The sequence below is a fragment of the Heteronotia binoei genome, chromosome 1 (assembly GCF_032191835.1).
Source record: "Heteronotia binoei isolate CCM8104 ecotype False Entrance Well chromosome 1, APGP_CSIRO_Hbin_v1, whole genome shotgun sequence".
In the NCBI taxonomy this organism is placed as follows: Eukaryota; Metazoa; Chordata; class Lepidosauria; order Squamata; family Gekkonidae; genus Heteronotia; species Heteronotia binoei.
The window spans coordinates 250,885,460-250,911,399 of record NC_083223.1 but is presented as its reverse complement, the minus strand read 5'-3'; the positions used below and the strand labels follow the sequence as shown (position 1 = coordinate 250,911,399).

At 48.6% G+C, this 25,940-nt stretch overlaps 1 protein-coding gene across 1 annotated transcript in view; it reads right to left on the bottom strand.

The window, feature by feature from the left end:
- Nucleotides 1-25,940, bottom strand: part of SIPA1 (signal-induced proliferation-associated 1) — a 47,831-nt gene that overhangs the window by 20,476 nt on the left and 1,415 nt on the right. Inside the window, exons 2-7 of the mRNA XM_060252412.1 lie at nt 15,114-16,391; nt 11,962-12,086; nt 11,236-11,424; nt 7,890-8,064; nt 6,001-6,104; nt 5,404-5,561 (exon numbers count right to left, since the gene is read on the bottom strand). Coding sequence (XP_060108395.1) covers nt 5,404-5,561; nt 6,001-6,104; nt 7,890-8,064; nt 11,236-11,424; nt 11,962-12,086; nt 15,114-16,023 — 1,661 coding nt within the window. The 5' untranslated portion in view covers nt 16,024-16,391. The remainder of the gene's footprint in view (nt 1-5,403; nt 5,562-6,000; nt 6,105-7,889; nt 8,065-11,235; nt 11,425-11,961; nt 12,087-15,113; nt 16,392-25,940) is intronic.

The window sequence follows — 25,940 nt, the reverse complement described above, 5'->3', positions numbered from 1 at the left end:
GAAAGAGCATTTTACCCTATTCAAGGCAGGAATCCAGGGGATTCAACAGGCAACTTTAAGCACAAAGGATGCTTGCATTCTTTAAGGTTTGCTCCTGGCCTTTTGTTCCTAGAGAACACCTCTGCCAGTTTAGGATGACAAGCATCAAACGGAAGGGCATTCTGGTACTGAAGATTTGCACAGTATGGGGACTGGAGGGGCTGGGGGCAAAGCTTATTGTATAGACTGGAAATGCTTCAGAACAAGCCACATAAAAAGTCACCCACTGCCTTGGAAGGAGAACGAAGGCAGCAGACAGCAGGCTGACACGAACAGCCAGTAGACTGTGGCTGATTTCACAAGCTTGGTTACTCCACAGGGAAGTGGTTCAAATGCTTCTCAGACACACATGGTGGAAGAGAGATTCAAATCCTCACTTCAATGTGTTTTGAGGAACTCTGTTTTTAAACAGAAACACTTGGAAGAAATGCAGAGAGGTGATCACTCAGCACAACACAGGTACTTCCAGGAATGAATAACCCCCCACCCCACCCCACAATTTCTTATGAGAGAGACTTTCAACTGGATTCTGGTACTCTTTTTGAAAAGTGTGACTCCCCCCCCCTGCAATTTCTTATGAGAGAGACTTTTAACTGGATTCTGGTACTCTTTTTGAAAAGTGTGACTTTTAATGGATCCCTGTATTTCAGTTTGTGGTTCTCTCAGATGAAAAGTCTCTTTGTTTGGCTCCAAAAGCACTAGACACTCTTCTTAAAGACCCTTGTGACAGAAAGAGGTCATCCTTCATCAAAGGCCTACAAGGAGCTGGCTCTAAACAGTTTGGTATCTGACAGATGGGCTACATGTGATGCTGGGAATTCAGAGAATGGTGCTCTTGGCCCTTTTTTCTTTTCTTTTTAAAAAAGGTTTGGGAGGGTGATTCCATTCCTGGAGAGGAAGATTTAAGTCTCACCTTCATAGTTTTTCCTATCTGAAATGATCTCAGAGAAGTAACTGCAGGCCCCGTCAACATACATCATACCTAGCAGTAGTACAATACAGGCAGGGCTGCCGTCAGCTTACCCTGAGGTGGGGGCAGCTGCTGGGGCCCAAGGCTTCTGGGGGGGGTGCCACTGTTGTTGACCCCTCCCACCCATGCATCTCCACTGTCACCTATCCATGTGCCCTTTCCAACCCATCTGCTTGCAAACACTCCACCACTCGTGCTTCCGCTTCCCAGCATTGATGGAGCAGTGCATGTGGGTTGTGCACACCAGGGGCACTCCTGAAGGCTGTGGCTGCCACACTACCATTTGCCCACACTGGGCAGTGGGGCATGCAGAAGTCTGTGAGTATGGGCAATGGGAGGGTTTATGTGTGGAGGAAATGGTGCACAATCAGGTGGGGGGGCCTATGGGGGGTGGAAGGAAAGAGGGGTGGGAGAGGAAACTAGTAGTGGGCCGAAGGGGGCCCCTGGGAATTGTGTGCCCAGGCACCCCAAAACCTGGAACCGACATGGAAACGTGTACCTATAGTTTGCTCCACTGGGGGGAATAATGACTTCTCCAGTCTTCAGGTTAGGAAAAGAGTGCAGACGGGAGCTTAGCCCCCACCCCTCCTTGTCCTCTCACTTGTTCCAAACAAAATCACACACACACCCCCAACACATATGATTTTTTAAAAGGAAAACATGCTGGGAGCACCATTCTTGGGACAGCGTCACACATTGATCTGCCCTGAAGCAGAAAATCCAATCACACCACCAATTGACATGGACCCAGATTGCTCAGGAAGTTTTTCTGCCCAAGCCTCACTGAAATGAAGCCTCCTGCCCAATTCACTGGTGCTTGTGCAAAAAAATTAAAATCTTTTGAGGGACTGGGACTATGGGTCAAACACTGTTTGTCTTCTGTTCTGCCTTGCATGTGCACTTCCTGTAGGGTTACCAGACGTCCTGTTTTAGAGAACACATCTTCTTTTCTTGTGTGTCCATCCCTTTTTTTGGCTCTTTTAAAAAAAAACTGATGGAAATGTCCTCCTTTTTTGGGTTGGAAGGTAAGGGATATTCCTAGTTAGTTAATAGCAATCATCACAGCTTAAATAGCGGGGGCATATAAATGAGACGTCATAGCGATCACTTGATTTAAGTAGTCAGTTGAGAAATGTGTCCTCTTTTTTGTTTTTCAAAATATGGCAACCCTAGCTTCCTGAACGAACCATTCTCAGCTTCGTGGTCTGGAACAGACAATACAAGCACAAGCAGACAGGGGGCTTTTTCTTCTACTGAAATGTCACATCTCTAAAAGAGCCTGCCTTGTGGGAAGGGGGAAGGGATAAGTACGGTACAATGAAATAAATAATATAAAAGATTGTACATCCATTTCAGCACAAGGGGGCGCACTTTTAAGGAGGAATAGGAGTTTCAAAACTCTTTAGCCAAATCTCCTAGCACAGGGGTGGCCAACGGTAGCTCTCCAGATGTTTTTGCCTACAACTCCCATCAGCCCCAGCCAGCATGGCCAATGGCTGGGGGTGATGGGAGTTGTAGGCAAAAAAACATCTAGAGAGCTACCATTGGCCACCCCTGTCCTAGCATAAAGGAATGCTATATTCTTTTTGATGTGGACACATGAGACAGCTTCTGGGAGAAAGCGTTTCAAAGGATTATACATTCATATTTTTTGCTCCTTTGTCCCAGCAACTAAATAAATAAATAAATAAGGAAAGGAAAGGTCCCCTGTGCAAGCACCAGTCGTTTCCAACTCTGGGGTGATGTTGCTTTCACAACATTTTCACGGCAGACTTTTTACAGGGTGGTTTGCCATTGCCTTCCTCAGACATCTATACTTCCCACCCCCCCACAGCAAGCTGGGTACTCATTTTACCGACCTCAGAAGGATGGAAGGCTGAGTCAACCATGGGCCGGCTACCTGAATCCAGCTTCCGCTGGAATCGAACTCAGGTCGTGAGCAGAGAGTTCAGACCACAGTACTGCAGTACTGCTGCTTTACCATTCTGCGCCACGGGGCCACTAAATAAATAAAGTAATAAATAAATAAAATAGATGTAACCTTTTCCACCCAACATAATCAAATTTCATCTATAGTACATCTTGTTTTCCAGATTAAGACTATGGCTACTGATTTTGGGTTTGAAACAAACTTCACTCATCTTCCCTCCCCATGTTCATATATGAAACAGACAGTCTGATGAAGCGTTCTGAAGCACCCGAATGTTTGTGGGTTGTTGTTTTTTTTAATGCACACAGTTTTGGAGTATTTAGGTTGGTCCTCAATAAAATGTATCAGGCAATCTGATTTTGGAATCTGTCTGCAGACTGAAATCGTCACTTGCATCCTTTTACCTCTTGCCCCATTAAACACTTTTTCTTCATCGCCTGTGCAAGACTCTGATTGCCTCTCTACCCACAGCATGTTCAGAAACAGCAGAATCTTAACCTCAGCCTCATCTTTCAATCAGACACAAGGAAGAGGGAATGAGGTACGCAGAAGAGGCCTCATACCTTCACTTGGGATCATAAGAACATAAAAGAAGTCATGTTGGATCAGGCCAGTGGCCCATCCGGTGCAACACTCTGTCACACAGTGGCCAAAAAAACTAGGTGCCACCAGGAGGTCCACCAATGGGGCTAGGACACCAGAAGCCCTGCCACCGTTCCCCTCCCATCGTTCCCCCCGCCCCCAAGCACCAAGAATACAGAGCATCACTTGCCCCCAGATAGAGAATTCCATCTATATCTTGTGGCTAATAGCTACTGATGGACCTCTATGAATTTGGGACCACATGAGTATGGACCATCCAAGGGCTTAGTTAAATCCAATGCATCCTTTATTCAACAGCCTGTGTGAAAGTGCTTAGAAGCCCTCCACTCATGCTCTAGCACTCAGACATTCTGAGACAGCCAGCATGGCGGCCACAAGTATAGCCACCTTCAAGAGGGGTTTAGATAAAAATATGGAGCACAGGTCCATCAGTGGCTATTAGCCACAGTGTGTGTGTATATATAAAATTTTTTGCCACTGTGTGACACAGAGTGTTGGACTGGATGGGCCGTTGGCCTGATCCAACATGGCTTCTCTTATGTTCTTATCTTAGTGGTCAGAGTGTCCAGCTAGGATGTGGACTTTGCCAAGGATGTTTGTTGAGTGTCCTTGGGCCAGTCACTCTCTCTCTCTCTCTCAGCCTAGCCTACCCTCATAGGGTTGTTGTGGGGATAAAACAGGGAATGGCGTAAGCTGCCTTGGGTCCATTGAGAAAAAAGGTGAGGTGTAAAAGTTAAAAAAAAAACACTTGAAGGTTCTTTTGGGGTGGAAAGATTACATATAGACATTTTAAGGAAATAAGTAATAAACACATGGCTTCTTGTGGCTTAACTAAGTTCATAACAACTTAATTTATGGTTAGATGGCAGTCTGACCAAGCAAGGTTCCTGTTCTGTTTGTCAGCTGTTCACTAGTTATGATTTGATTTGCTATTAATTATAAGCTCTGGTGCTAACATAACCCTAGTTCCTTGAGGATGCCCTAGACTCCTGCGCAATATGCAGCCCCTTGTCTTAACCATGGTTTAGCATAGGGGTGGCCAAACTGTAGCTTGGGAGCCACATGTGGCTCTTTCAAACATCTTGTGTGGCTCTTGAAGCCCCCACCACTGTGTTGGCCGGCTTGCAGAAGGCATTTCACTCTTTAAATCACTTCTACAAGCCTAAGTTCACCCTGCACGTTTCCATGGCAGCTTGGAGAATGCATTTAAAGTTGCTTTATTTCCAACTCTCCCTTCCCTTCCCTTCCTTCCTTCCTTCCTTCCTTCCTTCCTTCCTTCCTTCCTACACCTGACATTCATATCTTGTGGCTCTCAAACATCTGATGTTTAATCTATGCAGCTCTTACATTAAGCAAGTTTGGCCACCCCTGGTTTAGTACAACACCTCCACTGGCACTAATCGTGGTGAGTGCTATTAAGGACAGACCCTTTAAGCATGGCGTGGAATTCAGGTTCAAGACTAAGGCTTAGAATGGTTTTGCAAACCCTCGCTAAGGAGGGAGCTGTTTTGATTTAATTGTGGCTTGTAGCAGCACATATGCCAGGCTAAGCCCATTAAGGATGGGAAGGAAGGAAGGATCCTGTTAGAGATGGGGAGGGGAGGGAGGCCTGCGTCTCTGAGGCTGTATTCCAACTGGAAAATTGCAATCTGCAGGGAATTACTTATATACCGGGTCTAAGCAATTTAAAAGCAAAGGAAGGGGAGAAAAACCACAGTTCTTAAAACCTCTAATTACCAGGCTCAAATCAAGGACAACAAAAAGGGTATCTGTGCCTTTTGCTCCAACATGAGGCTTCCTGTCCAACTTTGCCTTCTGTGGATGGCAAAGCCCACCTCATGCCATCCCACCTTTCCCTTACCTGTAGGTAGTGTGCTCTGTGGAAGGCTCATGCACCCGCACCACAATGAATACGTGCTGGAAGTGAGAGCGGATCACGCGGGGAGTGAAGGGGAGCGCCCCCGGCTCCTGGAAAACGATTGTCACAATATCATTCCCGATGTGGCGTTTTCGCAGCAGCTGCCAGACAGGAGGGAGGAAGAGGAATTTTATTATAATGCCCCAATTCAAAATAATTGTTTGGTTTCTGGATGGCTCAGAAGTTCTGTAAGTGTTTGGTCTTGAATTGTTGAATTCATTTTAAATGCTGCCATTCTCCAAAGGAGACCAAGGTGACATACACTGCTCGCCTCCATTTTATCCCCACAACAACCTTAGGAGGTAGGTCAGACCAAGAGAGAGCAACTGGCCCAAGTTCACCCTGCACGTTTCCATGGCAGCATGAAGATTTGAGTCTGGGACTCGCAGATCCTAGTCTAACACTGTAACCACTACAACACACACAGATCACTATTTGGAAAGAGTGTGCCATGAAGGCTGTTTTGTTTCTCTAGTGCATCTGCATACATGTATGTGTGCAAATACTCTCCCATCTCCTACCACTGTCTACTGCACTCACTTGCTGGCGGTTGTTTGGCGTGTAGGGCAGCATGGTGGAGACATGGAACATGATCTCGTAGTCCTGGTACACAGTGTAAAGGGAATGTGTCCCTGTAGAATCAGCTGCAAAGAGAAGGAGAGAGAATGTGAGAGCGTTCCCTTTAGAGCAGGGGACCCCAACGTTTTTCAGCCTGCACCTTTGTAATCTTGACACTGGACGGTGGGCACAAGCACAAAATGAGAGGAGGAGGAGACTGGATTTATACCCTGCCCTTTATTCAGAGTGGCTTACAATCTCCTTCCCTTCCTCTCCTCACAACAGACATCTTGGGAGGTAGGTGGGGCTGAGAGAGCTCTCAGAGAACTGCTCTTGAGAGAACAGCTCTGAGAGAGATATGACTAACTCAAGGTCACCCAGCAGCTGCAGGTGAAGGAGCAGGAATCAAACTCCGTTTTCCCAGATTAGAATTTGTGCTCTTAACCAATATACCAAACTGGCTCTTAACCATTACACCAAACTAGGAGGTGGAGTGAGCCACAAAATATCTGGGAGCAAGATCGTGCATAACTCTGACAGTAGCTCTTCAACATTTTGGGCAGAAGCTTTCTTTAGAAGGATGCCTTTTATAAAGAACTCGGTGTTTCAAAGTATTTTCTTGCACACACACACAGCTTACATTCAGTCGTGCTGTGAGAATCTTTGCGCTGTGGTGGTGGCAGTTGCTGTTGAAGCTACTTTTTAAAAACCTGCTGATCAGTTCTCCAATGGCCAATCATAAGCCTTGCTAGGCAAAACCCTCAACTGGCCCTGCCTACTTTCTAACAACACTTGAGAGGCACCTAGAAAGGTGTCAGTGGACACCACAGTACCCACAAGCACCACACTGAAGATCTCCGCTGTACAGTCTATTCTCAATATTCTTGAGCCAGTCCACCAAAAGAGTGTAGTTGCTTTTTTGCTGATTACTTATGCTATTAAAAATGTCAATTTACATCCTAAATAGGAAAAAGCAAAGAGTTAGAAGGCTGACCGTTTGCTCCATTGGATCTCAGTCCCACCTTCACCACAATCTCCATCATTAGAATGCAGGAAGAACCTTGCTGGATCAGACCACAGATTCAACTGATCCAGGGTCCCATTCCTCAGAGGAGTTAGCCATCTTAGTCTGTCGCTGCAAAATAGTAAAGAGTCCAGTAGCACTTTTAAGACTAACAAATTTTGTAGGAGCATAAGCTCTCTTCATCAGATAACAAAGAAAGTTGTGTTTCTCAAAAGCTTATGCTACAACAAAACTTAAAGGTGTTACTGGACTCTTTAAGAACATAAGAGAAGCCATGTTGGATCAGGCCGATGGCCCATCCAGTTCAACACTCTGTGTCACACAGTGGCCAAAGAAACCAGGTGACATCAGGAGGTCCATCAGTGGGCCAGGACACAAGAAGCCCCTCCACTGTTGCCCTCCCAAGCATTAAGAATACAGAGCATCACTGCCCCAGACAGAGAGGTCCATCCATACCTTGTGGCTAATAGCCACTGATGGGCCTCTGCTCCATATGTTTATCCAATCCCCTCTTGAAGCTGTCTATGCTTGTAGCTGCCACCATCTTCTGTGGCAGTGAATTCCATGTGTTAATCACCCTTTGGGTGAAGAAGTATTCCCTTTTATCTGTTCTAACCCGACTGCTATTCCTCAGAGCACACAACCAGATGCTGCAGAAAGATCACCGCAGAGAAGTAGAGGCCAAGAGCTCCCTGCGACGTTGCCTCCCACACAGACTGGCATTCAGAGGCATGTCAGGGAGCTTTGTACTTTCTTTGACAACAATTTAATGCTGTTAAGCTCATCCCAGTACGTTACAGAAGGCTTATTATTTTTGACGTCTCCATCAAACATGCCCCAAACTCACTCTTGGTGTCTAGCTGGGCACGATATTTGTCAAAGCCGCGCAGGCGTACATGATCTCCGAGCAGTTGCAAGAACTCCTGGAAAGCTGGTCCTGCCTCTTCGTTGTTATACATTTCCTCTTCAGAGCCCTGGCCTGCCAGGCAGTACAAGACCCCCACTTTCCGGTGGAAACTAAGCTGCGGGGAGAAGGAGGAGGAAAAGAGAGCGGAGTCACAGTAAATGAGAGCCATTCAGTGACCTGTTCGCAGAACTTCATCCTACAGCTATGTTTTACAGCACAATCCGGGGGGGGGGGGGGGGGCGGGCAGGGCGAAAGTGCTTTGGGAGTGGACTTACCACTACTTTGGCGGAAGTGGAAGAGCGGCGGCGCCACAGCAGAGGGGAATTACATGAGCGCAGCTCCGCTTGAGTACCGCCCCACCCGAGTGCAGCGGTGCCTGAGGGCTGCACCCGAGTGGAGGCATAAGTCTGGCGGAGCAGGCCACAGCAGCAGAAGAAGGGGAGGAGTCAGGGGCGCGGCCAGGCTTAGGCGGCTCCCTAAGGACTTTGGGCTATGACATGCCCTCCCCGAGAGGCATACAGCCTGCGAAACAGCAGCATATCCCATAAGCACTCATTGAAACCGAAAACAAAGGTTGTCCCTGCCGCCGCAGGAGCTCGTGAACCTCTTAGGGAGCGGTGTAATTGCCTCACCAATCCCCTCATGCCCTGGGCTGGCAAGCCCCCTCCCCCGCAGCCAATCGCCATGCCCCCCCCCGCCTAGAAATACTTCCACTCTGCCTCGCGCAACTCAGTTGTTAGGGAGAGGAGCGCATGGCGAGAAGCTCTGCCAGTGAGCTCCCAGCCGTGCTGACTTAGAACGAGGGACAGGCAGACATGTTGGTGACGGGTTTTTCACCGCGCGGTAGCTCTGACAGTATCTTTGACTTGTGAGAGTGAGAGCGAGGTCTCTCCTCGGGGGCTAACTGCTCTTGTTTCCAGGTCTCCACAGGTTCCGGGCTCGCGGAGGCTCTGCATGCGAGTGAGGACTGTCGCCCATGGCTGAGTAAGTTCCACTGTGCCCCTCCCGTCCTTCCCCTCCCCTCGCTCTTGGCCGCTTGGTGTGTGAGCGTCTCTGGCACTTGAACCAGGCAGTGGGCTCAGGCAGGGGGCATTTGCTGACCCCGCTCCCCTGTGCTTCCGCCTGCTCCCTTCCCTTGGTCTGCCCTCTGTCGTGTTCCCAACCCCTGGCAGGGCACGGTGTGTGTGTGGCACCTGCTCCATTGCAGGGAGGTGGGTCAGAGACTGTCCCTTTAAGAGAGCGCCCGGCTGAAACGCAGCCTGCTCTTCCAGCTGCCGCCCCTGCAGGTGCTCTTGATCTCTGTCTCTGTTTTGCAGGTGAGACTCCAATACAAAGGCTTCCGTGTGTGTCGCTCCACCGCCCCTCCACTCCCTCAGCTGTTTCCGCCTGCCACTCTGAATGGAGTCCCGCCCACGGTGAGACTGCCCAGTGCGCGCCAGGGAGACTGTTGTACTCTATTCCGGAAAAATAAAGTCTGAGCTATGCCCTCTGTTGTCTCTCGTGCTTGGCATATGCTGCACGTTCCCTGGGCAACCCCCTCCCCTCTGTCAGTGGCCTCTCCAAGGGATTGCCTGGGAGGGTGGGCAGACTTGGTTTTGGGGGGGGGATGGTCTATGAGCCGCCAAACTGCCTCCCGCGTGGCTGGACATGGGAGGGGGGTGCCGCCCCTCAGCCTGCCCGGGCTGACAGCCTACCCAACCCCACAGGGCTGTTGTGCGCATAGCACTAAGGTGGGGGGGCTGATGAAATGGACTCAGAGTTTTGCAGCTGATGCACTCGCACTCTGCGGCCCCCGGGGGAGGTGTTCCATGCATATGGCAGGGGGCGTCAGGGCAACACAGGGGGTCTCTGGGGGGGGTGTCTACTGCTGGGCTGCTCACTCTCAGACACACATTCCAGCTGCTGTCTATGACAGCGAACTCCTGCACTTGGTACTTCCTGCTTGTCTGTCTGCCATTGGCAGAGTCTCTGACAGCGTGTGAGGGGATTGACAGCTTCTCTGTGGTCCCGTGCGGGCCTGTCCTGCCCCCACCCCCACCTCGCCACCAAGCCAGGCTTCTCGTGCGTGCATGCCCAACCTCACTCCTGTTCCCTCCCCGTGTTGGTGGGATGTCTCTCCTTTGCCTTTGATGGTCTGCCCATCATTGACTCCATTCTCTGTTTGGGGGCAGGTTGGGGATGGCTATCAGCCTCTCTGGGGCAGCCTCTGCCCATCCCTGACTGTCATGAGCCATGGCGCATGTGCCAGGACTGGCCAATGGGGGGTGGGCTGGCCCTCCCCTCTGGCTGCCTCCGCCTCCCTTGACCTACGCCTGTGGCGTTGCCATGGCGACCATCTCCCTCACGGCAAACTATACCTCTCCCCTCCCCACGCTCCAGCGTGCCGAAATCCTCAAGAAGTCTACTAGCACCAAGGCAGTTACGCCATGGCCGGTCGCCACTTATGTCTGGATTGGGCTGTCCCAGTTTTAAGACAGGCTGTCATCTGAATTGAATTGATTTTGCTGCCTGGAAAGAATTCCCAGGATGACGGAAGTAGACCTAGCAGTTCAAGGAAAACAAAACAATTCTACAAAGTGCAACATTTGGCTAATGTTCTTAAGTGACTATTTTTCATAGTTCACGAGGAATGGTAAAAAGGTTGTGCCTTGTACTAAAACCTACTCCCCTGGAACATTTCTTTTCCCTTCTTTACCTTCTCTGGCTTTTCAGAGTTCACCAGGCATTGCCCAAAAGCATTTTCAAACAGTTCTCTGAATCCCTAAGGAGTAGAAACTTGCTTCCCCACATTCAAAGAATGAAAAAAGCAGTTATTCTTAGGATGCACCATTCCCCACCCCCACCACATCAGGTTGTGCTGTTATCAACACAGAATAAACAAAGCAGCAGAAAGGATGAGCTACTGGCTTGAATGGGGTTTCCTGCCTTGGATCTGCCAGTTACCATACCAGGAGTTAGAAATGAGTATTTGAGGAGGGGCCATGGCTCAATGGTAGAGTCTATGCTTTGGCTGCAGAAAGTCCCAGGTTCAATCCACAGAGATTCCAGTCTGAATAGACAGTACTGACTGTGAAGTACCTGTGGTCTGATTCAGTATAAAGCACTTTCATATGTTCATTTGTACAAATGATGAGCCAGGTCAGCTGGCACTAGTTGGGAAAGAACACCACTTTTCCTGGTCCTCAGTGTTCCTTCCACTCTGACTCCCTTGTGGAAAAAGGGGGGGGGTCCCCCCACCTCATCTCACATCTAGGCTCAGTCCATATTGCCTTATCAGCAATCTTACCCCTTGTTCATCCAGCTTGATTAAGGTCTCTGGCACTTTGGGGGAACTGGAGGCCAAGCGGAGGCACGGCAAGTTGAGCTCCGGGATCAAGTGCTCCAGCAGCTTCTTGGGGGCAACGCCTCGGGGGGAGCTGTGGCGAATGGCAAGGGGCAGCACTTCCTCCAGAATAGATCCTCGCAGGGTCCGGAGCTGGCAAAGCAGGATGAGGGGAGGAATGGGACAGACGTCAAGGGACTCAGCAGAACCATCTTTGCCACGGCACAGACACAGCACGTGGCCTTGGATAAGTCACTGTGCCTCAGAGCAGGGACAAGCATGACCTGACTCCCCAAGGGCAAAGAGCAAGACAGGCTGCACGTGCTCACAGGCCACAAGCACAGCTGAACACATCAGAAATATGAACTTCCTTTTGACAGCTTCCTCTCTGCAGTCCATTTCCCCTTTCTCTGTTTTCAGTCCCCCTCTTTCCACAACACAGCTGGTGTCTGCACTCTCTGCAAATCCCCCCCTGCCCCTAATTTCACCACCCAACCCTCCCCCCGCAGCAAACATTCTGGCCCATCCCCACTTTCCCGCATCTGTCCCTATTTTCTTCCCCCTTCCTTTGCCTGTTCAACAGGAGTCCCCACAGAATGAGGTCACCACCATACAGAGCCTGGCAGGCTATGAATGCCAAACAAACGTTTTTATTTATGTATTTATTTATTTGATTTCTATACCACCCACCTGGCTTGTGCGGATGATAAGGCGGTAATTGTACTGAGGGCCCGTGCTGCCTTCTTTCTCCTCACGCCGCAGGGACACAGCCACCGCTCCCAGCTGGTCATCTATCCCAAAGAAATTCTGGTGCTCTGTGAGGAGAAAAGGGAAGGGCCTGAAGCCTGATCTGGCTACCCACAGGGTTTCACAAAAAGCAGAACCTTTTTATCCATGGACAACAGCTGGCAGCCTGAGGCTAAAGCCAAGCCAGCTGTTGTGAGGAAGGCGAAGGGAGAAATAGGAAAGGATGCAGGGATAGTGAATAGGCCTTGCTTGGGCCTGCCACCACCAGGCCTCATTTTGGGCAGGAGCTCACAGAAGCAGTGCTCTGGGGCCTCTAAATTTTGTTGTGCTCTTTCTTACCCCGCCCCCAATACTTGCTTCTGGGCTCCATTGTTCAAACCCCCTGTGAGAATTTTGCTGAACTCTAAGATTTGACAAACTTTCTAATATTTTTCCTCATAAAAAAAGGAAAATAACCAAAAATAAAAAGCAGACAGATGGAAATCTTCATCAGATCACACAGCAAAAAGTAATTTAAAAAGTATGATGGGAGCAAGGTTTTATTATAATTATGATAATTATAATTCAAGAAGCATTTTAAGGGAGATGCTGACCTGATATAATTTAGTACACCTTCCAGTAATGTCAGGGTTGTGTGGCATATGCAAATAGGTTGTGCTAATGAGCTTTTTCTATTAAATGATCCCTGCCACTAAGTTTTGCCACCTGGGCTATGTCCGGAAGGAAACAAAGAAGGGGAGGAAAAGACTCAAGACTCCTCATGCCCCTCAGACATTCTGTACATGTCAGGTGTTCTGTACAGAACACAACAAAAGTACAGCAGCATCTTAAAGACTAAAAACATTTATTTCAATATGAGTGTTTGTGAGTTGCAGTTAACTTCTTTATTTTTATTTAAAATGTTTCTAAGCTGCCTTTCCACCCAACTCAGAATTCTTCTTATGGAGGTTTTTAAGCAGAGGCTAGATGGCCATCTGACAGCAATGCTGATTCTGAGAATTAGGCAGATCATGAGAACGGCGACTAGAATTATTAAAGGTTTGGAACACTTTCCCTATGAAGAAAGGTTAAAACGCTTGGGGCTCTTTAGCTTGGAGAAATGTCGACTGCGGGGTGACGTGATAGAAGTTTACAAGATTATGCATGGGATGGAGAAGGTAGAGAAAGAAGTACTTTTCTCCCTTTCTCACAATACAAGAACTCAAGGGCATTCAATGAAATTGCTGAGCAGTCGGGTTAGAACAGATAAAAGGAAGTACTTCTTCACCCAAAGGGTGATTAACATGTGGAATTCACTGACACAGGATGTGGTGGCGGCTACAAGCATAGCCAGCTTCAAGAGGGGTTTGGATAAAAATATGGAGCAGAGGTCCATCAGTGGCTATTATCCACAGCATATTATTGGAACTGTCTGGGGCAGTGATGCTCTGTATTCTTGGTGCTTGTGGGGGGGGGGCAAAGTGGAAGGGCTTCTAGCCCCACTTGTGAACCACCTCCTTTTTGGCCTCTGTGTGACACAGAGTGTTGGACTGGATGGGCCATTGGCCTGATCCAACATGGCTTCTCTTATGTTCTTAGGGCAACGAGGGTTACATTAGTGCTCATGGTAATTTGTTACACACCCAGGGAAATGCTGATTGCCACATTGGGGTCAGTCAGCAATATTTCTCCAGGCCAGTTTGGCAAGGGATCCTGGAGGTTTCTGCCACCTTCTGGGCATGGAGCAGGGGTCATGGGATATTTGCGAATTTCCTGCATTGTGCAGGGGGTTGGACTAGATGACTCTGGAGGTCTCTTCCAGCTCTATGATTCTAGGATTACCCTTGGAATGATTATGGGGAGGACTGCTGTTGGAGGGAGGAGCTGAGGCAAAAAGGTTCTCCTTTGCACATCAGAAGAAGTGAGCTGTGACTTACAGAGGGGCCATGGCTTGATGGCAGAGCATCTGCTTGGCATGCAGAAGGTCCCAGATTCAGTCCTGGACCTCACCAGTTAAAAGGATGTGGAAGACCTCCACTTAAGACCTTGGACAAACCTCTGCTAGTCTAAGTAAACTATTCTGACCTTGATGGACCAATGGCCTGATTCGGTATGTGGCAGCTTCATGTATTCAAATTCATAATGAAATAAATGTTGTTAGTCTTTAAGGAGTCACAATGCATTTGTTTTATTTTGCTACAGACTAAAATGGCCACCCCTTGACAAGCATCATGGAAAGTATTTACTCCTACACACACAGAATCTAGGTGCCAATGCCTAAATACACCAGTTCACTAGCCAGTCTGGTGTAGTGGTTAAGTGTGCGGACTGTTATCTGGGAGAACTGGGTTTGATTCCCCACTCCTCCACTTACAGCTGCTGGAATGGTCTTGGGTTAGCCATAGTTATCGCAGGAGTTGTCCTTGAAAGGGCAGCTGCTGTGAGAGCCCTCTCAGCCCCACCCACCTCACATGGTGTCTGTTGTGGGGGGAGAAGATATAGGAGATTGTAAGCCGCTCTGAGTCTCTGATTCAGAGAGAAGGGCGGAGAATAAATCTGCAAATCTTCTTCTTCAATTAACAGTGCCCCCACAGTCAGGATCATATCTTTAAAGAGACCTTCCCCCAAACCTAAACTTTTCTATCATTCAAATGTTTCCACCTAGGTTGGAATCCCCTTCTTGAACCACAGAGTCCAACAGAACAACTGTGGTGATTGCTGTTGTTAAAGAAATAATTGCCAAGTGCGCTTCAATGCACATCCAGCATTATTCAATCACCCCTAAGGCCCAGCTGCTGTGGAAATGGGACTTGAAAAGAGTTAAACATTCAGCACGCAATGGCTTCTTCAAATTGCATTCATATTATCATTCAGAGCCGGGGGGGGGGGGGGGACACAAAACAAAGGCCTGTAACTGGAATGGCTACTCCACTGGGAACCTCTGTGCTGCAAAACAGAAATGGCAAAATCTTTTGTATGGTTATGTCCAGGGACCACAGCCCAGTACGCTCTCTCCCACTTTTCCTTGGATGCCTTAAGATGGATCTCTCAACTCAGTTCAATGTACCCTTCCTTCTAAACCACACAAGGCTGTCTTCCCACCAACAGTCACTCACCTTTGCCGAAGAAATGCTTCCGATAGTAGCAGGCTCCTAGATCTGCGTATTCGATAGCGTGGCCTGCCCGACTGGTCCTCTGTCCGTAGCTTTCACGGGGTTCCTCCAGCACAGAAACAGCCATATTGGGGCAATGGAAGCCTGCCAGAGACCCCCGGTGTTGGCCTAGCCCCCACTCAGTCTCACCCCCAGCTTCCACACGGAAGTAGGGACAGCTGAGCACCAAAGGTCCATCCTTTTCCTCACCCACTTCACCCTCCAGTGGGGGCACCATGCCTGCCAGACGAGGCTGTGAAGCGGCCGATGCTCCTGTGGTGACGTTACCCTGCTTCTCGACTTCTCTGGCCACCTCTCCAGGCTCAAACAGGATGCTCTGAACATCGTAGTGGGCCAAGTGGCGGCCCCAAACTGGTGTGGGGACCTCAGAGGGCACAGGATGTGGGCTGCCCCCATCTCCAGGACCAGCAGGGACACCATCTCCCTCCGTCTCCCACACCTCATTGGCTGCTAGTCCTAGAAGGAGCAGGGGGTCACGGAAGCGCCGTGCAGTGGGGCTGCCAGCCCGTGGCTCTTCATGGCTGTGTGCCCGGGCCCGAGGGGGCACTGCAGTCTTTGTGAATGAATTCGGGCCACTGCTGTTGTGGGGAATCCCAGTCGGGTCTGATGGCAAGGAGGGACCAGAAGACGGGGCAGCCGCCTGTTCCCCCTCGCTCAATGTCACGTCACTATTACTTCGATGCATCAGATAGCTGCGCCGTGGGGACCTCAAGGGAGGGCCACAGTGCCCCACTAGGGGGCCCTCACCCGCTGGAGTCTTGGGGGCCCGGAAGGCGTCAAATGAGAGGGAGGTGAGATGTGGGCGGTTCGAGTGGCGTCGGATCTTGCGAACAAAGAGGTCGTCTGACTGCATCGCCCCCGGGCATGAACCCCCTTTCCCTGGCACTGCCCCAGCAACCCAAAGGGCACGTGCAGTCTGGGACCCCACTCTGATTGTTTCCTAGTGGGGATAACAATTCCTGCTATCTTCTGTGCTTTCTCCTAATCAAGTAGTCAGTAAATGTGGCATCGGTGAAAGTGGTGGGATATCCCACCCATGGGAAGAGGCTTCCAAATCTGTTTAAATGCAGTTGTGGTAGGTGGGATTCTGGTTGGTCTTTGGCACCATGACACACCCACTCCCTGAAGAGGTACACATCAGTACATAGCAGCCAGGTATGGTGACATCCTGTGAATTGCCAAGAAGAGACAAATAAATCCAGCCATTGGAAGCACCATTTCCTGTAAAAGAAAGAGAAAGATGTGTGGCAGAAAGAGTCAAAATAAATTGGTACAGAATGGTGGGGTAATCCAAAGAAATGGAATCAGGTTTACAGAAATCCACAAGCCTGACCACTGATTCCAGATGTGGTCTAAGCATTGAGGAGGGGCCGTGGCTTGCTGGTGGAGCATCTGCTTGGCATGCAGGAGGGCCAGGTTCAATCCCCAGCACCTCCAGTTGAAGAGATAAGATAGCAGGTGGGATGATGTGAAAGCTGACAGTATGAGCAAATAGTACTGACCTTGATGGACCAAGGGTCTGATATAGTATAAGAAAGCTTCATGTGTTCATCAACTTCACACGCAAAAAATTCCAGGTTCTGTGTCTGGCCCCTAATGATCAGTTAGTAGGCGATGTGGAAAATTTCTGTCGGAGACCCTGGGAAGCCCCTACAAGTCAAAGAAGACAGGACTAACCTTGACAGACAAAGGGCCTGGTTCAGCAGAAAGCCACTTCATGTGTCCACAGGAATGTGACCTATCACCTCACAGAGAAGCAAAGAGAGTTTCCTATGGGCAGGGATGGAATTCTAGCAGGAGCTCCTTTGCATATTAGGCCACACACCCCTGATGTAGCCAATCCTTCAAGAACTTACAAAAAAGAGCCTTGTAAGCCCCTGGAGGATTGGCTACATCAGGGAGGTGTGGCCTAATATGCAAATGAGCTCCCGCTAGAATTCCACCTCTGCCTATGGGTATCATCACTACATGTGTATGTTGTGTACTGCCAAAACGTACTGCTGTTTTGCTATCAGGAAAATCCCCCCACAGCTGGGTTACAAAATGTTTCAGAACTGAATGCTGTCCTTCATTCAGCAAAGACGTGAGGGCCCAAAAAACCAGCTCTTTAGTTTAGAGTGTGTGGACGTGCACACACACACCAGAGGTGGGGGATACGAAGAAAACCAAAATGGAATTTGTTTTCCAAGGTCTGTTTGGGGTGGGTTTGCAAAGGATGCTGGGAGAGAGCCAAAGAACACAGAATTTGGAGGTGATGGCATTAAGGTTGCCAGCTGGGCAGGAAAAAAAGTTCATCCCCTTTAAGAGAGGTTTAATATGCAGAAATGGACAGCTGAAGCTTTTCAAGCCATAGAGCTAAATAGCAGGACCAGCTAATTCCTTGCAGATCAAACCAATATTAAAGGGACAGCTAAAGTTTAAAACCCCTGCCTCCTGTGAAGGGGTTCCTACCAGCATTTATTTTGAATTCCTGGAGCTCTGGAAATTAGTTTAAATGCCTGAGGTCAGCAATGTAATAAATGGATGGAGAAGGTACCTCTGTGTGCATACAGTGTGCATTTTTCTCAGCCATAAGGGTAGGGCTTTTTTTGAGCAGGGACACAGATCTGGCAGGCTTGGTGTCAGGGGGCGTGGCCTAACATACAAATGAGTTCCAGCTGTGCTTTTCTACAAAAAAGCCCTGTGTGCAACAATGGTGATGTCAGGGGGTGTGCAAATGAGCCCCTGCTGGGCTTTTTCTACCAACCCCCCCCCCCAAATGCCCTGAATAAGGGTAATCCCATCTGGGATTTGCAAAGCAAGGAGAGGATTTCAGTTAGGGTTACCAACCTCCAGATGTTGGCTGGCGACCTCCCACTATAACAACTGGTCTCCAGGCAACAGAGATCAGTTCACCTGCAAAAAATGGTCACTTTGGAAGGTGAACTCTGGCATTATACCCCACTGAAGTCTCTCCCTTTCCTAAACCCTGCCCTCCTCAGGCTCCACCCCCAAAATCTCCAGGTAATTCCCAGGGCTTTTTTGTAGCAGGAACTCCTTTGCACATTAGGCCACACATCCCTGATGTAGCCAGTCTTCCAAGACCTTACAGGACTCTTAGTACAGTGCCTACTGTAAGCTCCAAGAGGACTGGCTACATCAGGGGTGTGTGGCCTAATATGCAAATGAGTTCCTGCTACAAATATGTAATCTGCAAAGGGGTTCCTGGAAGTTCCCAACTTGGAACTGGCAAACCTACTTCCCAGTCAGGCTCCTCCTCTGATTCCCACTAATAGAAAAAGCTCTCCACACAGCACTAAAGCCAAAGAGCAACTCAGTTCAGGATGAAGCTTTCCAGACTGAACAAAGCCTTGGCTGAAATTAAATACCCTTCATTTGGCCTATGTTGCTTTCACCTTCACTGCTGCCACATCTGTGGGTGAGCCTTAGAGTTAGAAGGGACTCTGAACACACCCCACCCATTTAGGCTAAGAACTCTGGGGATTCTGAGAGCTCATTAGCCTAGTTATTTGACACAGCTACACCCCACCCTCCCGCCACATCTGCCACTTCCAGTCATCATCCAAGGTATTGGAGGTCAGCCCAGCCCTATACAGTTCAGACGATGCAGGCCAGCTCAGGTCACGGCCAGTCAGGGAAGAACCACTGGCTCAGGAAGAGGGGCATAATTTTGGTGAAAATTAATTAGGAACCAGCTGGTTAAAACTGGAAAGCAGTTACCCGCCCCCATCTCATAATTCAATGCAGAGAAGATGGCCTGCCACCAAAAAGACAGAAGCCAACAAGACCGCCCTTTCTTATTTGAGAATCAGAATTAACAACCGGCTCTTGAATTCTGCCAAAGACATTCCCATGCTTTAGACAAAAAAAAATCTGATGCAGGCATATATAAATGTGATTCCTGCCCCATCCCCACGGATGGAGGCTGGTGTTTATTTACGTCCTGCAAGGAGTTGTGGGGGCATCTCATTTTCCCTTGTATCCCCTCCCTGACTGCTTCCTCTTTCTCTTCCCTGGCAGCCTCCACAGCCTCTCCCCTTTTCCTGCTTCTGTCTCTTCTTCCCACCCACCAGGCAACTGACCTTTATCTGCTCCCCCCTGTTCAGCTTTCCCTTTGCCTGGCACCCTTGCCACAGGAAAAATGTGGTCCAGTTGTATGCTGGCCAGTGGCAGCAGCAGGCCAAGCCCACTTAAACAGTGGCCAGCACTGGGCCTATTCTGGAAGAGTTGAATGGGGGCTGGTACCAGGCCGCTTCTAGGAGAGTCCTCCTGCATCAGGAGTCATGGCAGAAGAGGATGATGGGAAACTTTTGCAGGGCTGCTTTGGCCTCCCAGTCCACCCTTGCTCCAAAGCTTGTTTTACAGAAAGCAAAGCTTGGAAGGCCCAATATTGTTTTGGTTGCCAAGCAACCCCCAAAATGGCATCTGATAGCTCAGTGGGTATTCTTTTTGTAAAGCTACAGGTATTGTTTATATTATTTTAAAAAGTTTTAATTCTCAGCCAATTTTATTTAAATATTTCAGATTTTTCTGCAAACTTGGCACTTTCTTCAGTTTTGTAGGGAAATGTACCCATCTGTCCCTAGCTGCGCTTTGCTGATCTGCTAATCCACATTCTATGGTTCAGTTCAGAACTAGATACATGATGTTTTCGCCTCTGAGCCTGAGATCTGATTCACAGCACTGCTTACACTACACTGCCCCCCCCCTCCCTTCATCACATAACAACTCTGTGTTCAGTGCAAACTGTGGAGGTGGGTGGAAGAGAAACTGACCCTATTCTGACGCTGTCTGCAAAACCACAGAAGCATGCTACAGTGCTATCAAGGAATATCAAGGAATCATGGAGTGTGATCAACGCTCCCTCTGCTCCTGCATTGCACATATGGTGAAGTGCACGATCAAACTTCTGCAAACGATCAAAGATTAAAGAATATGATTTCCTGGCAATAAAGCAAAAAGAGCAGGAGCAAACTTGGCCTGCTTGAACAGAGAGGAGTAAGTGAGCAACTGACACAGATGGAGAGAAAGTACTATCAGCATTGGGGGGGGGGGTGCGTTAATAAGAAAGGAAGACAGAATTTGCTTTGAGAGAGAGAAACTGACAAAAGCAGGACTCTGGAATGGTGGCTTTAAAAATACAATTACAAGAAGTTAGCAACCAAGTGTGATTGCTTCAAGAAAGCGGGGCTTGCTGGGTCTCCATGGCAGCTCCAAAATGTATCCTGGGTGAATTCAGCCAGCCTCCTGTCCTAGTTGTCTCCCCTTCCCTTCTTTCTCACTGATAATATGCACACACCCCATGCCTAGATGCTGAAAGGAAGAAATGACCACTAAAAGGGGGAGCAGGTGGCCTCAGCTGCCAGTCCCTAGTGCACCTGCCATGCTTCAATGCCTTCTGCACATTTGCAGTGCATAAAACTCCACCACCCCCTGGTCATTTCAAAGGCCAGGTCAAATCATCATTCCCCCAAAGGGAATTTTTTCACGCTTATAGAAATGGTATGAAGAAAATCCAACTACGCCAAAGGAGACAGCCATACGCAAGTCTGGTATCGCACCTCACTGTGGGTGCAAAGGAGAGAACTGTAGCCGCACAAGCTGTTCTCACAAATGACATCAGTGTTTTGCATCTCCCCCTCCCCCCACACACACACCTGCAAATGGAGCGCAAAAGCTCCTTCAGCTCAAGAAGACATCCGTTTTTATGACCAGTCTCTTCTGCTTCTTCTTCCACTGTAATAACTATCACAAGCAATGCGGTCTCAGCTGCAAAGGTCACGAAGCTGTGCAAACAGGCCCCATGGCACTGGGAGGAAACAAAAGACTCCCCCCCCCCACAAAACTTGCCTCCCACAGGCAAAACTCTCCACTGACCCCAGGCCACAACCAGAGCTGCATGGGTGCCCTTCGTAGAATAGCTCTTGGTGGGTCAGGAAAGTAAGCTAAACTGCACGCCACAACTCTTGTAGTTGATCGACCCATAGAATTATCCCAAAGTACGTTTTGCTGGGTGCATAGACAACCCAGAGATCTTGGCCCCCCCAGTGGGTTTTGAGTTCTTACCAGTCACTGCCCCACAAGCGAAAGGAAGAGAAGCTGCCATGATAGCCTTGCGGGTCTGCTTTATGCGCAGACGGAAGGGAAAGGAAAGCTTGGTTCTTTGAGGAAGGAAACAGCCGTTAGACACGGCACAAAATTCATTCAGTGGCTGGTGGAGCGAGGGCGGGGAGAGTAGAGCACGAGTGAGCAAAGGAAGGAAAAGACAAAGACCTTGGTGACAGAAACTAGACTGGGGAGGGTGAGTGAAAAGGGACATGGAAGGGGGAACAGAGAACGATCCATGGACAAATACCCTGAGCTGGAGTCACTGGGAAGACGGGATAATTTTTTTTAGGCCTTGGCGGTTTTATCTGCCAGGCAGTGCCCCCGCACCCTTATAAAGCACCTCCCTCCACATTCAAAACACCACTTCCCCAACATTGATCCTCCTCACCCTGCCCAGGGAATCGGTATCTTTTGCTGAAGGGTAGGACTCCGGCCTGGCCTGACAGCGCCACCGTGGTGACACACTTCCTGCAGCGCAGGAAGTGTGGCGTAAACGAGACCATTCCCCCCCCCAACTCAGCTACATTTGTGTTTCTTCCTCTTCTCCCCCCCCCCCACTCTCACGCAACATCCTCAGGAAAGAGCTGGGCCTTGCCGTAAATCCAGCCTCCCCCCCCCCACCCTGTGGCACTGTGCTGTGCTCAGCTCCTGTCCACTTCTGCCAGGCCTCACCAGGATCATACCATCCTGTTCCAAGCAACGCACATCTCCTGCCTCCTCATATATAACAATTGTGGGTGTCCCCCCCCCCAAACAGACTGTGGTTTTTTTAATTTCTTTTATCCCATGGGTTGTTTGTAGGGAAATGATGAAATCCTTGGAGGAGGGGAAGCGGTTGCCAGGGTCCCCCAGCTGTGGCCTGGGCCTGTACTATAACCATGTCCTACCCACCCCCCTCTTTCGATCCATGTCATGCAAAAGGGTTCTTTTGCAGCTGGATTTCCCAAAGCAATGAATGGGGGGCTTTCTCCTTCTGCCTGGGTGGAGGGGGAGGGAAAGGCCACCGAGTGCCATTTGGGCTGCGTCAGCCCCTTGCCGCCTTGCAGTGTGGACAGGGGAGTATTGAGAAATTGCTGGCATTGCTCTGGAAGCAGCCTGGTCATTGTGTGGCTTGTTTGCAGCTCAGGAAAAGAGCCCAGACTTCTTTCACACCATCCTAATTCCAGAAACCACTTTGAGCCTGTTGTAGGATCACCCCTCCACACACACACACAATGCCAAGACTTTTGAACATCCAAGTTCCACAGGCACCTGCCAGCATCTTGGTATGCCCAGCAGTTCTGCCACTCTTCCGTGTGTGTGTGTGTAAGTACCAGCAAGTCACAGCTGACTTAAGGTGACCAACAGCACTGTGACCTCAAGCCAGCCATATACCAGGCTCACTTAAGAGAAATGCTGGCTGCTACCTGCTTTGAAACACCTGCTGTTTGGAACCAACAGAGAAGCTGCCAGGAGTCAATTTGAGAGGGAGAGAGAGAGACAGAGATAGACCCTGATTTTCTCCCCAACAGGGACTCCAAAGAAGCTTACAACTTCATTTTCCCCTTCCGCCACTTTATCATTGCAGCAACAACAACCCAGTGAGGTAGACTGGTCTGAAAGAGAGTGACTGGCTGAAGATTGCCATGCAAGCTTCCATGGCAGCGTGTGGATTCAGATCTGGATCTCCCAAATCCAAAAAACCCACTCTAACCACTACACTATGCTGGTTATTCTGAGTCCTAAGAATGTCACTCTGGGCTTCACCGTCTATTCCCTTCCCCCCCAAGAGTACTAGTGGAGAGTAGGAATTTGTGAAGAAGGATGAGATTAGGGGCCAGGGAGTGCTCCTTAGCCCTTCCTTCCTTGTTGCTTCTCCTGTTCCCAATCTGGGGTGTCTCTCCATCATCCACAGCTTCTCACCTCCCAGTTGCACTCACTCACCATATCTGAAGAAGCTAAATGGAAATAATGCTTCCTAGTTGAGTTTGGTCCAGAGGACTGGTTCACATGTGCATGTATTTCATCGCTCATGACCCAATTGCTCAATGTTTGACCAGAAGCAACGTAGGTGGAATTCATTCACACTGCACACTGACATTGATCGATTGATTTTAGTTGTTTTAATTATGTAAATTATTATGTATTTTAATTCTTAGATCCTATTGTTAGAATTTCCGTGTTGTGAGCCGCCCTGAGCACGCCTCGGTGGGGTAGGGCGGGATATAAATCAAATAAAATGAAAATGAAATGAAATGAAAAATTCAGAATTAACAAGGGGAGCCAAAGCCCTCTTGGGGGTGGGGCTTGACCTGTAACAGCTCATTCATGCATCAAGCGGTCATTGCTACTGCACTCCTCCAAAATCAAACACCAAAGTGTGAATCAGCCCTATGTTATGCAGGCATGTGAACTTCAGAAGATGCCTGGAAATGCAGATTCCAAACCAAGGTTAGTGCAAGAGCTGGGCAAGAACGGTCATTTTTTTTACATGCTTGTAATTCATTGGGATTAAAATGGGGGAAAAAATCTGATACACATTTATTGGTGTGCAGAATGCCACTCAGTTGTTTTTCCTTCCTCTTATCTCTTCAGTTAACATGTATGGTTAAGGGCCTCTTGTGCAGGGTCTCTCCCTGGCCTGCCCCTCTCATTAAATGCCCCCTCTTTAAATATTTGAAAGGCTGTCATTTAGAGGAGGGCAAGGAGCTGTTCCACTTGGCAGCTGAGGATAGGACCTGAAGCAATGGGGTCAAATTACAAGCAGAAAGGTACTGTCTGGATATTAGAGAATTTTTTTTTTTACAATCAGAGGTGGAACCAGTTGCCTAGGAAGGTGGTGAGCTCCCCTTCAATGGCAGTCTTCAAAATGCAGGTGGATGATTATTTGTCAGAGATGCTTTAGGCTGATCCTGCATGGAGCAGGGGGTTGAACTAGATGGTCTGTATGGCCCCTTCCAACTCTACGATTCTATGGTTGTGCCTTTTCAAACTAACTTTGACAGTAGGGGAGGAATGGTGGCTCAGTGGTAGAGCATCTGCTTGGTAAGCAGAAGGTCCCAGGTTCAATCCCTGGCATCTTCAACTAAAAAGGGCCCAGGCAAAGAGGCATGAAAAACCTCAGTTTGAGACACTGGAGAGCCACTGCCAGTCTGAGTAAACAATACTGACTTTGATGGATCCAGGGTCTGGTTCAGTATAAGGCAGCTTCATATGTTCAAGTTGGCCTATATTGGACAGAGGCTGTAGAAACAGCACAGTGGTTTAAACCCAATCAAAAGCTGCTTTTATGTATAAATGAAAAAAATGTTCTACTGTCCTGTGGAACTGACTGCCACAAGCTGCCTGGGAAGACTTATCTATGGGCAGCAGAACCATCACTGCACATCTTAGTGGCTGGGTCATCCATAGTTACCTTTTAACATACACAGAGGACTGCAACCTGTGGGTCCAGAATAAAATGTGGGTCTGTAGGGAACCAAGTTATACAGCTCTTATTAAGCCTTTACCTTAAGGTGCATTGGAGAGATACGTAGAATGCCAGAATAACTAGTTTGTAAAAGGAACGGCAGGAAAAGAGGGGGGGGGGGAATGGTAGAGGCAAACAGTTGCCAGAAATCCATGTACAAACCATGCACAGATTTATAGCAGTGCACTAAAACAATTGAGCAGAGTGCTCAGGTACATTTGTTTCTTCTTGCGAGACCCTACACGCATCCCTTCCTAACAAAACACCTGCAACAACTAGGGTTTCGGCTGCAATACTATAGATCAGGGGTGGCCAACGGTAGCTCTCCAGATGTTTTTTGCCTACAACTCCCATCAGCCCCAGCCATTGGCCATGCTGGCTGGGGCTGATGGGCGTTGTAGGCAAAAAACATCTGGAGAGCTACCGTTGGCCACCCCTACTATAGATTATTAATCGACATGTCCATTATCAGCAATGTTAAATTGTATAGCTTCAGTTATGCAAACGGACTTTCCTATACTGGCTTTTTTCGATCTCTTGATCTGAATTTTGATGTAATTTGCCCATTTAATTAAAAAAAAATTGCTGACCCTTGAACTAGTATGATCAAGCCAGGCCTCATCTTGAGAGCTGCCTTTCAAACACTAAGCACCCATGGTAGAATGTGTGGATTTGAAGTAACTATAGATGGTTCCTTATCGTGTTCAGTTGTGACTAGAAGGAAGGAAGCACACACACACCTGAATTTACAGAGCAGAAACCTGGATTTCCCAAAATAGACTTTACTTTGTAGCTGTGGTCACTCTAGAAATTCTCAATTAGCTTCCTTCATGACAAGGAAGCGCTTCCCTAAAACCATATCCTTCTGTACCAGACTAATTACTTTTGAATCTTTCTCTCCCTTCCCCCAAGTAAACAGAAGAGCTTCCATCCCATAATTGGAGTCACTTACACAGATTAGAATCTCTGCTGATTACTTCTAAAGTGCATTTCAGAGATCCCTTTGTGAATCTTGGCCTGTTTTTAGAAACCTCAGGGATTCTTTCATTCAGAGGGGTCACAAATACGAGCTTCCCCTCCCCCTTCTCAGGCATGAGTTACAGTATCGCAAGTCCACCTGCACATTTTAGCCAAATTAATTAATCTTCAACTGATCCCAATCTTCCACAGATTAGACTCGCTAACTGCATTCTCTCCCCCCAGAGATCACCTAA